The sequence below is a fragment of the Eimeria necatrix genome, genomic scaffold (assembly GCF_000499385.1).
Source record: "Eimeria necatrix Houghton genomic scaffold, Enh_scaff8, whole genome shotgun sequence".
Classification (NCBI taxonomy): domain Eukaryota; phylum Apicomplexa; class Conoidasida; order Eucoccidiorida; family Eimeriidae; genus Eimeria; species Eimeria necatrix.
The window spans coordinates 48829-61422 of NW_013654618.1; the positions used below are offsets into that span (position 1 = coordinate 48829).

General features: G+C 49.9%; 2 protein-coding genes across 2 annotated transcripts; both read right to left on the minus strand.

The window, feature by feature from the left end:
* Nucleotides 1-855: 855 nt before the first annotated feature.
* On the minus strand, nt 856-3180 carry ENH_00081950 (hypothetical protein, conserved; the record flags this gene model as incomplete). The annotated part of the gene is made up of 4 exons (XM_013582988.1): nt 856-933; nt 1164-1430; nt 1757-2176; nt 2722-3180. 4 exons carry the CDS (start codon nt 3178-3180, stop codon nt 856-858), a joined length of 1224 nt encoding a protein of 407 aa, XP_013438442.1.
* Nucleotides 3181-4505: 1325 nt separating this feature from the next.
* ENH_00081960 (hypothetical protein, conserved) lies at nt 4506-10936 on the minus strand (the record flags this gene model as incomplete). Its single annotated transcript, XM_013582989.1, has 8 exons — nt 4506-4934; nt 5123-5298; nt 5535-5830; nt 6070-6811; nt 6957-7319; nt 7566-7793; nt 8037-9965; nt 10333-10936. 8 exons carry the CDS (start codon nt 10934-10936, stop codon nt 4506-4508), a joined length of 4767 nt encoding a protein of 1588 aa, XP_013438443.1.
* Nucleotides 10937-12594: the final 1658 nt, after the last annotated feature.

A 12594-nucleotide genomic window follows, 5' to 3' on the forward strand; every position in this document is an offset into this window, starting at 1 on the left:
CCCATGTCCGTTCACTTATCCAGCGTTCCAACTAGTGAAGGACTGTGCATTCTGCAACCGTTTTCGACGGCATAATCTACAGCAGCAGAATGTGCAGGAGCCTTTAGAGGGGTGAAGCGCCATTTCCCTAAAAGGGTTAAACGTTACATGCATCCACAACCAGCCGCTCTTGTGTACTGTCGCACTACCTTGAAAGCTAGCTTGTCGTGCTTGTGTGGTCTGCGTTCCCGTTGTCTCATCAGGATGCCTTAAGAGATGCCGCAGATAGGCGGCTGCTGCTAAGCAACTAAGGTGCCTGCACCCGCATGTGCTGCCTGTGCTGAAATCTACGGCGCTATGCACCGCTCGCTGCATCAGCGAGTATGAAATGCTGTTGACATGAGTACCGGTAAGCAGCATTCGCTTACTAGACAGCCTTTCCATACAGGTGAACCTGCCAACCTTACTTTTTTTGAATGGAAAGTGGATGAAACTGCCGTGCGAGTGACCTGTTAACCTAAGAAGTATGGATGGCCGGCGTAGCGCTGTAGGTCTCAGGAATGTCCGCTCCCTGACATTTCCAGAGACTTACAGGTCGGTGCCGGCCATCCACGCTTCAGTATTAGGATACTCGCATGACGCGAGCACATGAGCTACTCTAGTGGCCAAATAGCCTCGCCACACACAGCCATGGAGGAGCAGTGCGTGGCCTCGGGTTAGCTCCGGCCGTACGAATGCCCCTGAAGCTTTTTCAGGCATCTGCTGCTCGTAAGACTCGTGCAGAAGGTGCCGACAATGTAACTGTACAATCCAGCCCGTGATGAACCGCAGCATCGCTGTAACATACAGCGAGGGGAGAATGGGCTCCTTGGCCTTTCAGAGAACAAGCTGCCACTGATCCCCGTCGTGGCCGCCCTCCAGCTCAGAAGGCAGTGCTGCTGTTCCCAGATGAGACTGCGGCACCACAAGCAGTTGGCAACATACCTACTGCGGTCTGAACAAAATGCTTACAAATAGAGCTGAACGTAACATGTACAACTGTGGGTACAATTCTGGACAATGCAAGGACTGCATTTAGAATGACTACCCGGTAGACCACAAAGCCACTGACGCAGCCTGCATGCGCACCAGTCAAGCTCTGCAAGGTATATGGTCAACTCCTTAATGCCGGCGGATCTCCTCACCTGAATGCGGAAGTTGGGTCTTGGGGCAAACCATGTGCTAGCAGTCAGAAGTGTGCACTCCTGACCCTTGTTGAGATCGAAGAGAAGCTCACAGAAAACCCCGGAAGGACACAAAAGGAAAAGATGGTTAGAGACAGGACCTGCAAAAGCAACGAGCGGACCGCTAATTGTTGAAGAAGGCGACCGACTGTCCAGCAGCTTGAGGTCCCGGGGAAGGTGGAACTGTGCGAAGCTCCGTGTGGCGCCGAAGTATCCGCCGAGAACTCCCTACACATAAAAAGAAGTAATGGCAACGTAGTCCCTGGTGTGCCGAAATTAATCGTGACAGAAAATCGATTTACATTAACATCCGCAGACAAGAAGAGGCTATGAAATTTCTGCGCAACCGCTGTTCAATTCATCTGTGAACAGAAAAAGATACAAGCCTACACAAAACACAGAGTAAGAAAGTTTTTCAGCTACTTAAGTACAATCATCAACTGAGACAGCGCGTTGTCTCTGTCTGCGAGCAGTCAAATTACTGCCCATACAGGCTGTGTGGCATTCAGTTCACGACCGAAATACTGCTCATGCTGAAGGGCACTGCAGCCTACTTTGATTGCATCTTGCACTATCTCCCTGGATGCGTCATAGACGGCCGACGTTATTTCTCTGCTTGAGTTCAGTGCAGCTGGCAACTGTACAGATTTACTTGGAGAGCCGCTACTCCGAGTGAGCGAGCTGGAGATCTCAGATTCGGCACTCAAAAAGTGGTTCCCTTCTCCCTCCTGCTGCTGGTTTCTCAACTGAAAGATGTGGATGGTTTCAGATGATGAAGCAATTGCAACAAAACGATCATCTCCTCGTACCGCAATGCAACTAATGAGGGATACTTGCGTCCCCCGCCTCAGCTGTTGCAAAAGTTGCCCGTCTGACGACCTGAAGATTCTGACAACGGTCCCCTTCTCGCTGGCTGTGGCTACAAGACTTCCATGTGAATTGAACACGAGAGCGGCCAGTTGTGTCCTATGCGCCTGAAAGACGTGATTAGTAACGCTTGCAGGAGCAGGCTCCTGGCTTATTGAATCATCTGTTTCAGTCGACACAGACGACAAACCGCTGTGCACACGCACTGCACCAACGGCGACCGCGGGACACGCCAAAAGCCAACACCCTAGCGCGCCTCCAGTTGCAAGCGCACACAAGCCCCGCTCGTTGTTCCCTGTGTGGATTATATTAATCGGACGCATCTGGTCGCTGAGATACACATACACCTGAAACTCCACGTTGTAACAACGCACAACAGCAGCAAAACTGCTCTCGACATTAATGCCTATCATTGCTAAAACCTTGTGAGCTGTGCAGACGAGCAAGTGCACCACTGGATGTGACGGAAAGCTCTGTTATGTATCTACAATAGCCACTTCGTGAAAAGTATCGCTTTGAACGAAGATGCTTCATTTCGACTGCTATACGCCTTACTGCTCTAGTTGGAAAATGCAACGAGAAACACACCGGCCACTCTGTCTACGCGCATGCAGGAGCAGGATAATTTCTTATTTTTCCGATGCTCGCTTACCACGAAGTCCGTCACCATAGCAAGGACATCCCGAGTCAGGCACACACTTTTAACGGGCTGCCGACTCCTCAGTTCTCCTATAAATCTTCGCCTGCTATCGTCCCAGAGCTTGACCTTTCTGTTTTGCGTTTTGCTGACTGTTGCAAATACGTTCGTCCTGAAAAGCATCGCTGCTGTGTGCACCCCACGGTCTGGCCACCAAGGCCCCTCACGGCGCACAAACTCTGTAAGAGGAGAACTCGTGTAAACTCTAAACCCCTCAGACGTGCCAGCAATGAAGCAGCTGCCATCTTGGTTGAATGCCATGGACTCCAAGTACACACTTGCGGAATTTCCAATGCCGGCACTTCCCAAGGTGTCTGCTGCTTCGGCAGCACCCGCAGACAAGTCACCACTCCCCGTACCCTCAGCTTTATCAGTCCGAGCATCTCCGCGGTCATCCTGGGGCCAATTCTCCATGCCTGTCACCAGAAGTTGCTGGCTCAATTGTGCAATGTCGTGCTATGGATTGTGCACTGTGCCCAAGGGTATGCTGCTCCACAATAAGGTCAAAAGCCTAGAAGGTAAAATTGACTGAAGCAGATGCAGGTGAGACCTTCACTTGGCGCAGTGTACCGTGGGAAAGTGTACACCAGTTGGTATGGGTGCCGAAGAAGAGTCACGTCGTTCTTCGCACCGTCGGTCGTCACCCTTTTCATCCGTTGATAAAGAGTCTGGCTCAATTTCTCTCCATGAAATGAAATCATAATACGAGTACTAATCTGGTGTACCGCAAGGGCGCTGGAAGAGGCACATAACTGCGCTGCTTCCGGTGGAAGCTTTATTCGGCGGACACCCCTCCCTTGTAAACACACTCTCCTCGCCAAATGAGTGGAACAAAAGCACAGAATAGTGCTTTTTCAAAAACAAATTAATTTCCAACGGAAACATCAGCAACATGCAGCCATGCAGGTTAAGTGCCAGTGGTCATCGCCGTCGCTCAGTGAGAGTTATTGGCGTTTGGCGTCCTGCATGCATTTCCTTGGAAATTTACCACTTACCGGATAAGTAGAAAGAAACTCTACTTCATGAGACTAATTAGATTTTCTACTGTCACAGACGTATATTGTGCAATAAGCAGTGTGTCGGGAACAGCGAAAACCAGTACATATGGGTCCCAGTTGAATCGCGGACCGCAACATCGTATTCTCAGCACGCCGGCTAAATAATGCTAAAGCGTCCGCCTTTCATGTGTTCGTACTTCAGTACACTGCCTCCACAACTGCCCACAACTGGCAAACTTGCCACCAGTCCCTTTCCGGCGAAACCGTCCCTCCCCGAATACTATTAAGCACGTGAACAGTGCCACACGACTGGCTACTCTACTTCCGCGGTGCGACCGCACCAGCTATTCTCACGGATACGCTGGTGGCGCACAAGCGCATTCTTGCATAGAAGGCATCAGGGAACCAACCCAACCTCGCTTGAGCACAAGCTGACGCCAGCTACTACTAGGTTCGCGTCCTTATCAGCAGCTCTGACACCAACAATAGCAGCACAATCGCTCCAGATGTCCAACAACACCGCCTTCGCTGCTGTTCTGAGGATGGAAGTAGCGGTAGCTGCAAATCTAGAGCCAGCACGGGCGCTGCTTCATGCTAATGTGAACTTTTAGCAGGCAGTACAAGCAGTCAACCCTGACAGAGGCAATTCACTACGTAAAAGCAAAAGGATATGCCTTTACAATAATGCCAAAGGAAACAACCATTTGAGTCCGCCTGTTTTGGGGTCTACCCATTGCGCAGTTACAACTGATCGCGCGGCACTGAGCAGTGGATGGATGGAGTACGCGAAGAAGCCCCACTGGTCTTTGGGCAGGACCCTCTCCTTTTTGACTGTTTCAGCATCTGCTGCTTCCTCATGAAGGAAACGTGCCGATGCCTTTTGGTGCTTTGCCTCTTGATTAGTGAACTCTTCGTTTGGATCAATTCGTTCAAATGCCCTTCCGGGAACGCCCGCTTCATTATACACTCTGCAATAAAAATGTGAATGTCATCCGTGACAGCGTGCCTCATTTCAATCTTCTGCAGAAGCAGCAGCAACACTGACAAGGCCATCCGCCGTTCTTGTGCCGTGTATCCTGTCTGCCGCCGCAGCTCCTGCGAGCACTGTACAACGTCTGACAAGATCGCGCTGAGCGTCGACTCTATCAAAGCCCTTCTACGTTGGTAATCCTAAGGCCACACAAACACAAAGATTTGTAGCTACCATAGATGCATAAAAGTTGTCACATATTATGGCATTCAAACAACTCTTCGTGGAATGGTTGATGTATGTAAAGGTCCCTACTGCGTGTATATAAATACGAAGACTTCTTAATTAGCCAACTTCGGTGCTTTACGTTCACAATTTTGAAGCTTACTCTAGCGGCGATGAGGTAAATCTCCGATACCTGGCGTCTGCCACAGTCACACGCGCTGTACGCGGGCATTCTACCCCAACAGCCAATCCGTCCGGAGACAAGTTCCCTGCCAATGTCCATGTATGCACCCTTTTGAAGCGCAATCAGCCTAACAAAGTGTTGTCTCAGGGACCGGCCTGAAAAATCAGCTCGCACTCAGTGCGCCTTGGTACACTAACCCAGCGCCTTCCTCCTTGCAGACTTCTGCCATAGTTTGTTGATCAATGCACACTAAAATGAAAGCGTGATGTAAATGAATCGCAGACAATACGTGAGTAACCTCTAGCTACTTTGCTCAGAAGACTCTTGGGGCCTTAACTCTAAAGAGGGCCCCGAAATGAAATGTCAGGATGCAGCCAGACCACCTTCGTACCATTTGACGTTTGCATCAGCAAGCTGCATTGATTAAGAGTTGCCTTGACACCTAAGTGTGGGCTTGGATCTACGGTTGCAGCTTGCAGGCAGTCCTTGAAATCTTGGCAGCTGTCGGCGATGCTCATCCTCACGTAATCCATTAAGTCCAGCACCTTACCCATCGACGCGTCGACCCACCAAAGGGGCGAATGGGGGCACTTAGTGCCCTCCATAAACAAACGGCGGCATAGAAATAGCTTGGGTTCGAACGAGTGGTGCAGCACAGCAGAAGCCATCTCCAGGCACTCATAGGACCTATGGCAGTCAGTCGAATAGCACACGGACCAGCAGGAAAATTGACGAAATACTCAGATACAAAACCACTGCCTTTAAGAGACACTTCAAAGCTCCGTGGGGAATTCATTCTGGGTAGAATATTAGTTTATGCGCTACATATCCCGCGTGAAATGGCACAACACACTGCATGTACACTTTTTTATTCCGGTGTCTACTGCTACTAGATGTGCTCGGAGCAATCTAGATGAGAGACTTACGATGCCACTTGTCTGGATCCCCTGTGTCGGCGACGAAAGTGCCGAGCGAACGGGCTAACTTTCAGAGCCCCGTAGGGTTTCTGCAACTTTTTGCTGAGGTGTCCTTTCCGTCTCTCCCTAGATGCGTTACGTCTAGACTTGAGCTGCTTGTAACGATGTGCAGAACCAGTAGCAACTGGGGTGCTCATGAAGGTCTCTGGCAATGCTAGAAATCCGATTCCGCAAAAGCCTCTCCTCCACTTCGCCTCTCTACCTCGATGATACTGCTGAATGTTGGCATCTCCAATGCAAGGGCTTTCCACCCTAGGGCATTCCATTACTGTTCTGCGAGTGCACGTTCGCGAATTCGGGAGATGATTTCCCCTAACACTTTGCTGAAAAGGAGGCTCATAATTGTTTTGGATATCTACGCGGCCTTGCAGACCACATTCTTGAGTAAATGAGGTACCAACTTCGGGGGGGCAAACAGCGGCATTCTCGAAGTGTTGGGCCAGCTTCTTCTGAGCAGCGGAACCCCCACTTCTTCCCTCGAAGCTCACCGATGATGAAGAACAAACGCTGCGCACAAAAGCTGCTCCTATGAGGGAGACGCAGCGGCTGCAATCCCCCATCAGCGACTGGCATATAAACCGGACCTCGGTCTCTGAAGAAAAATAAGGAGGGAAATGTGACACTGCAACTGCGGTAACAATACCAACAATGTTCCCCCATAACCGACTGTTCGTTACGTTGAGCTTCAACGCTGCAGGCAAGCACACATCACCAAAGAAATTTGCTGTTTGTCTACCCGTCCGCTTGAAAATCTAGCGGCAGCAGAAGGTGGGAAGAATTCATGAAGCTATTAGACGGCATGGAGTGGTAGGGCGGAGACAATATGTTCGCCGTACCAGAGGGAGAGTCAGAGCTGTCATCCATCCTCAGCCAAACTGTCTGGAAAATGAACATGCACGTCCACAAGAAGACCTGACCAATCAGACCAAACTCGGGGTGAAAAGAACTGTACACGTCAGCTGGATTGGCGAAGATGAAGAACGTGGCGAAACAAAGAGCAAAGTTCCACGCCAGCATCACTTCATAACTGTTTGTAGTCATCATCGCCCCGTAGATGCATGCGCAGCCCAAGCAAGTCCCCAAAACACGGCTCGTCGCTGTGTGCACTGTCCCTTCAAATGTCCACTTCATCGTGCTGACAAAGCCAAGAATCATCCAAGACGAAACGGGCATCACGGCGCTGTTTAAATCCACCGAGCCTGTCGGGCAGCACATTTAGAAAAACAAAAGCTGGCGTCCATGAGTGCCAACAAATGGATCAAACCATACTCATGCAAATCGTAAAATCTGGGAAGACTCCCCAGCCCCTAGTCTCATGGAAATGCTGAGGCACGCATGAGAAAATACTTCAACTCCTCACAAAATGCCTGTTATTCCTGCATGAAGTATCCTAGGAGAACCACCCCCAAATCTCAATAAAATTTGCAGAACTTGAGCTTGCCTACCCACAAGCCACATCGTGATTTCTTCATCCGCAAACACTCCGACAGCGTAAAGGGCCGTCATGCCAATGATGTACTTGATGCAGTGGACAGTGTCCACGTCGCTGTACCACGCATTTTCCCCAGTGAAGCGCCATTTCCAGAAGTAGAGTAAATCCCACAGTCCCCTAGAAAGTTGCATCCCCATGACGGTTCCGGAAAGAAACACCATGCGAATGTTCAACCAGAATCCTGGAAGGCATGAAGGCAGAAACTGTGACGGCACACATATTACCCCAGAAATCAGAATACAATGCCCAAAAAACCCCACAAGGCTCATGCTCACAACTACCTCGGGGCCTGCTGCCCCTAGCGCGGCATTTAAGTGATAAAATATGACTTCATGATGCATCACAGCTCATACCACCTTTCCTTCCACCCTATAACGCTTACTACACGCATACGAGCTGAAATTAAAGGGGTTAAATGACGCACGATTCCAGGAAGGGGTCATGTTTGAGTAAATAAAGGCTTCAATCGCCGAGCAGAAATCTAGAGAATCCTTGCTGCCAATCTGGATTAGTGAAACCACAAGCATGGTGAGCTTTACTTGTTGCTTCACAGCTCGTGCGTTCTGTGTTTCTTTCAATGGCTCTTCGTATGTTTCCAGAGTGTACCAGTTCTTCTCTGTGGAGCTCGAGGCGGGTCTCAGAGATGGATATCTAAGAGGTGTTTCACTAGCCTTGGGCAAATGAATGACGTCCGTCAGGGCATCCCTTGCTACTCTTTTCCTTAAGGGCTTCTCATGACACCCTATTCTGAAAAGCCGGCGCAGGGAATAGGGCGAGCGGTGCAGCATCGTCCCATTCGCATCTTCGCTACCCGATAACGAGCTGCCCTGGTTTAATAACTCCAAGAGAATGCCTAGCTCCATGGAAGAACTAGCAGTGATGCCGTCTGCAGAAGGCTCCTTTCCAGGAGCTTCCCCACTAGAAGCTCCTACAGGCTGCTCTGCTGCGGTTGCCTCTCCAACAGAGAAGTTGCCTGACGCTGGCAAATCGGTGAGCGCATCTTGTAGAATTCCAGCAGGTTGCACAAGCGCTCCGCCATCTGACGTAACCAATTTATCTCCTGCCGTGTCAACGAAATGAGCGAGTGGCTCTACTACACCTCCACGCAAGCTCCCCTCATCACAATCTCGTTGCCTTATACGCTCTCCAGAGTTTCCCTGTTCGTCCCCTGAAAGTAATGTAGACGAGCTACGGACGCGAATCGCTGCAAGTGGCAGTGACCCGGCACCTTCAATCACCTCTACATGCTGTCGAGATGCATCTACTATGTCCTGTGCCTCTGTTTCAAAGAACGAAGCATTTTCGAACACAGAATCTTGTGTTGTTGGCTCATTACACCCCATTGACGGCGATACTGATGACTGCACTTCCAAGCTGGGGAGGTGCATGATCGCTTGGGCGCTCAAATCAACCTTCGAATCTCCGTTGGGAAAAACATCATGGTTGTCCACTAACGGTGCTTCTCTATGTCGATTTGTCTTCTTCGGCTGCAGCACTTTCAGCGGAGACTTCATGATGGCTTTCCCCCATGCAGATGGGTGCATGGTTTCTGCTGTTGAAGGTTGATAATGGTCAGCCTGAGAAAAGCTTCCAGGTTGGTATGACTGTTTGAAGCTCACACGCCTTCCTCCATTCTGCTGGCGAGGGATTCGAGAATGAGCCTCAGCGCCAAAAATACCCTCTATGCCTGCTTGCGACGTCTCTTTGTCAGCTGTCTCAGTAGTCCGTTCACCACTGTTCCAAGTCTCCTGATCATCCGACTGAAACACGCCTGTGCTGTGAAGAAGCCCGTGTGCATTTTGCACAAGTTCTGTACCTTTTGATGGCTTACGAGTCAGTGGTCCGTGGCCCAAAGAGCTGCGCACCCTTACCCCTTCCATAAGCTCTCGCAACCGGTTGAGACGCTGGCTGGCCAGGGTGACCTTCTCGTTGTAAGCCGTGCAAGGCCTCATGGACCGACTCAGTGAAAGCACTGCTCCTCCCTCCCGGCAAACAAGAATAGCGATTCTAAAAGATTGCCGGACTTCTGCAATGTTGGTCAGTAGAGCCCTCGCCCGCCTAGCAGCAAACAAGTCCATGGCTTTCACTATTAGAGACACCTGCTTAGCTGCCCCCACAAGATGCATGTTGGCTTGAAGTAACGCCATCTGCAGTCTTGCCATTTCTGGCATGGTGTTGATGCGGGGCTCCGGGCATAACCAGTACGGCTCTCTCCCGCTTTCCACAATCCGCGCCCTCAAGGCAGATTGTGACCCAAGAATCTGCAGCAGGGGAGCAACTGCTTTCGTCAACACTGCTGCAGCGTCTTCCATTTCAGTCTTCAAAGCCCCGAAACTCTCCACGTTTGCTGTTTCTGCGCAAAGTAAATGGAGCACAATAAGGGGAGGCTCCACAGCGAGCAGATAGTACATTTGCTTGCATCCCAAGTGTTTGCCATCCATCTTTCGCATCGTCATCCATTCCCCCTTTCTACTGCCCAAGCCACGGCCTATTCTACACAACGGTTGGCGGCCTTGCTTCGGAGCAGCAAAGCTATAATTTAAATTCATTCTGGGTGCAACAATGCCGCACATCAAAACTAGCTAGCGCATCACTTGACAAAGCGCAACTGCTGTAATGGCAAGGAGTAAGGTGACTGGAAAGAGCATATCCCGTGCACATTCACAACTCGTTTGAATTCCATCATCTGAAGTCTAAGACTGCACTTGGCACTGCCTTACTTATGGTTTTGGCGAATGTATCCAGCATTGTGTCGAGTGCCTCCAAGGCCTCAACAATTTGCTGGATATTCTTCGTGAGCTGTTTCCTGGCGATCGCCCTTTGCGAATTCCAAGGAGGTGTGACAATTTGCAAGGCGAAGAGAGCCAGCCCGCCCAAAGCAAATAAAATTGACCACGAAAGATATTCAAAAAGATATTGAACACCGTCCTTCATAGAGTCAAATGTGGGCATCATGATCCTCAATCTCAGTAACATACAACATGTGTTGTACGGAATAAAGACAAGAGCAATCTTTCCCAGATAAGAGGAATCAATAGCCTCACGGAATGGTGGCACACGATACAGTAGCGGAACGCGAATGACGATGACCCACGAAAATAACGCCACAATTACACCCAAGGCCGCAAACTGGCCCCCGACGCCTCCAGCATACAAAGCACAGAACAAAAGCATGGTCAAAAAGCAAGTCATTGAAATTGAAAGTAGCCAAACCCAAATTGCACTGTATAGAGAAGAACTGTACTCCGGCATAAGCGCAATGCTCAGACAAAAGGCGAGCAGTAAAAAGTTTGCGCCCAAGTAACCTTGGAACGTGAGTTCCATGCTAACATGGAGGGCGAAAACGATGATAATGGAAATTTTCGTGGCACGTATGAGCCTCTGAACCCAAGAAGCTTTCAAGTTTTTCCATGCACCTAAGCAGAAGTTGGGAACGCAGAAGGCGCTGGCCTTTAACCACGTCCACAGTTTTGACAGCGTGAAGCCATAGCTACTGCGATAGTGGTTGTTGCTTTTGCTGCTGCTGTTGGTAAGAGTTGTTCCAGCAGTGCGGCCAGCTGCCGAGGCAGCTTTCCGCCCACGCGGTCCATTTCCTGAAAAACTTTCTTCTCCACGCTCAGAAGAGCCGCTGGAAGTTCTCCAGCAGCATCCACCGTGACAACAGTAGGACGGAATTGTCATTCCTTCCCGTCACGTCAGCACCATGGGAAGTTGGGAATGCTGTAACGTCATGCTGCTGCGCAGTAGAGCCACGCTAAAGCGGAGACGCCGCACGTTCCAAGATATGCTAAACGTGAATATCCTGAACCAATATAGATTGTCCTTACAGAGTTAACAATCATAAGGTGTTTATCCCTGGCATGCTCCATCCCTCTCACGCTGACTGCAGCGAGACCCTCAGAAAGGTCCACGATGTGCCAAGGCAAATCAGGCCTAAACTTCAGGAAGAAGACAGAAGTTCCCGCACTTTGTGGGCAGTACAGTACGAAATAATGAAACTGAAATGGAGGCTTAGAATGTACAGGAAGTGCTCCACCACAAGATCATCGACTCTGCAGTCGCAGCCTGCTCATACAGCACCAGATCTCAACAGGCCGGGCTACGCGATGTCTTGGAATACTACGGAATCTTTTCGTATACAACCAAAGTTACACATATAAAGTGCAAAAACGACCTCCTTCAAGCACATCAGAGGCTCCTTTGTGGGCTGGGAAGTGACCACTGGACCGCCCCTTTGGTGGCCCTTGCAGATAGCTACCGTATCAAGCAGTGCTTCTTTACTTCTGAGGATCCTGCGAGGTTTTCGTTGTCTGCGCAGAGCTTTTTGTAATATGCTTGAGAGCAAAGTTGCCGAAAACTATCCAGAGTATTGCCTTAACATATCAGTGAACATCGAATAAATGCCGCAAACGGCATGGGAATGCCCCTGGTTCCACAGTCAAGATGTATGAGTTCGCACAGCACAGAAGGCGACTATCTGACATTCTGCTTGGTTGTTCGCTAGCAACTGCGTGAGCAGCTTAGCTGGCAAGCCTAACTCTTTGGTCCTGCAAGGAGACAGAACACTGCAGTTTGCCCCACGGGCGTCCGGGGTTAATTCAGGAGGACGATGAAGCGTTGAGAATAGGCCGTATTCTAATATTTACATATTAGAATACGGCCTATTCTCAACGCTTTAGGGATATGACGTTGTGAGAGACATTCCTCTTGTTGCTACGCGGGAGTTGCTGTGACGAAGATGCTCTTGATTGCCTACTAATGTACAAACGTTTAGTACATGTGCTTAAATACCAATAGGTACAGGTTCATACAGTATGTAAAAATACCAGTAGCGCATCGAATGCACTGTGTGTCTCCTCTCCATTGCTCGACACTCTGCACGGCATACTTAAATAATCATAGGATACTACCTTGGTGCAGCAGTGCAGCGGAAGCATCACAAGCTGACTAATAGCCAGGTCTTTGCATTCCTCCCTGAAACA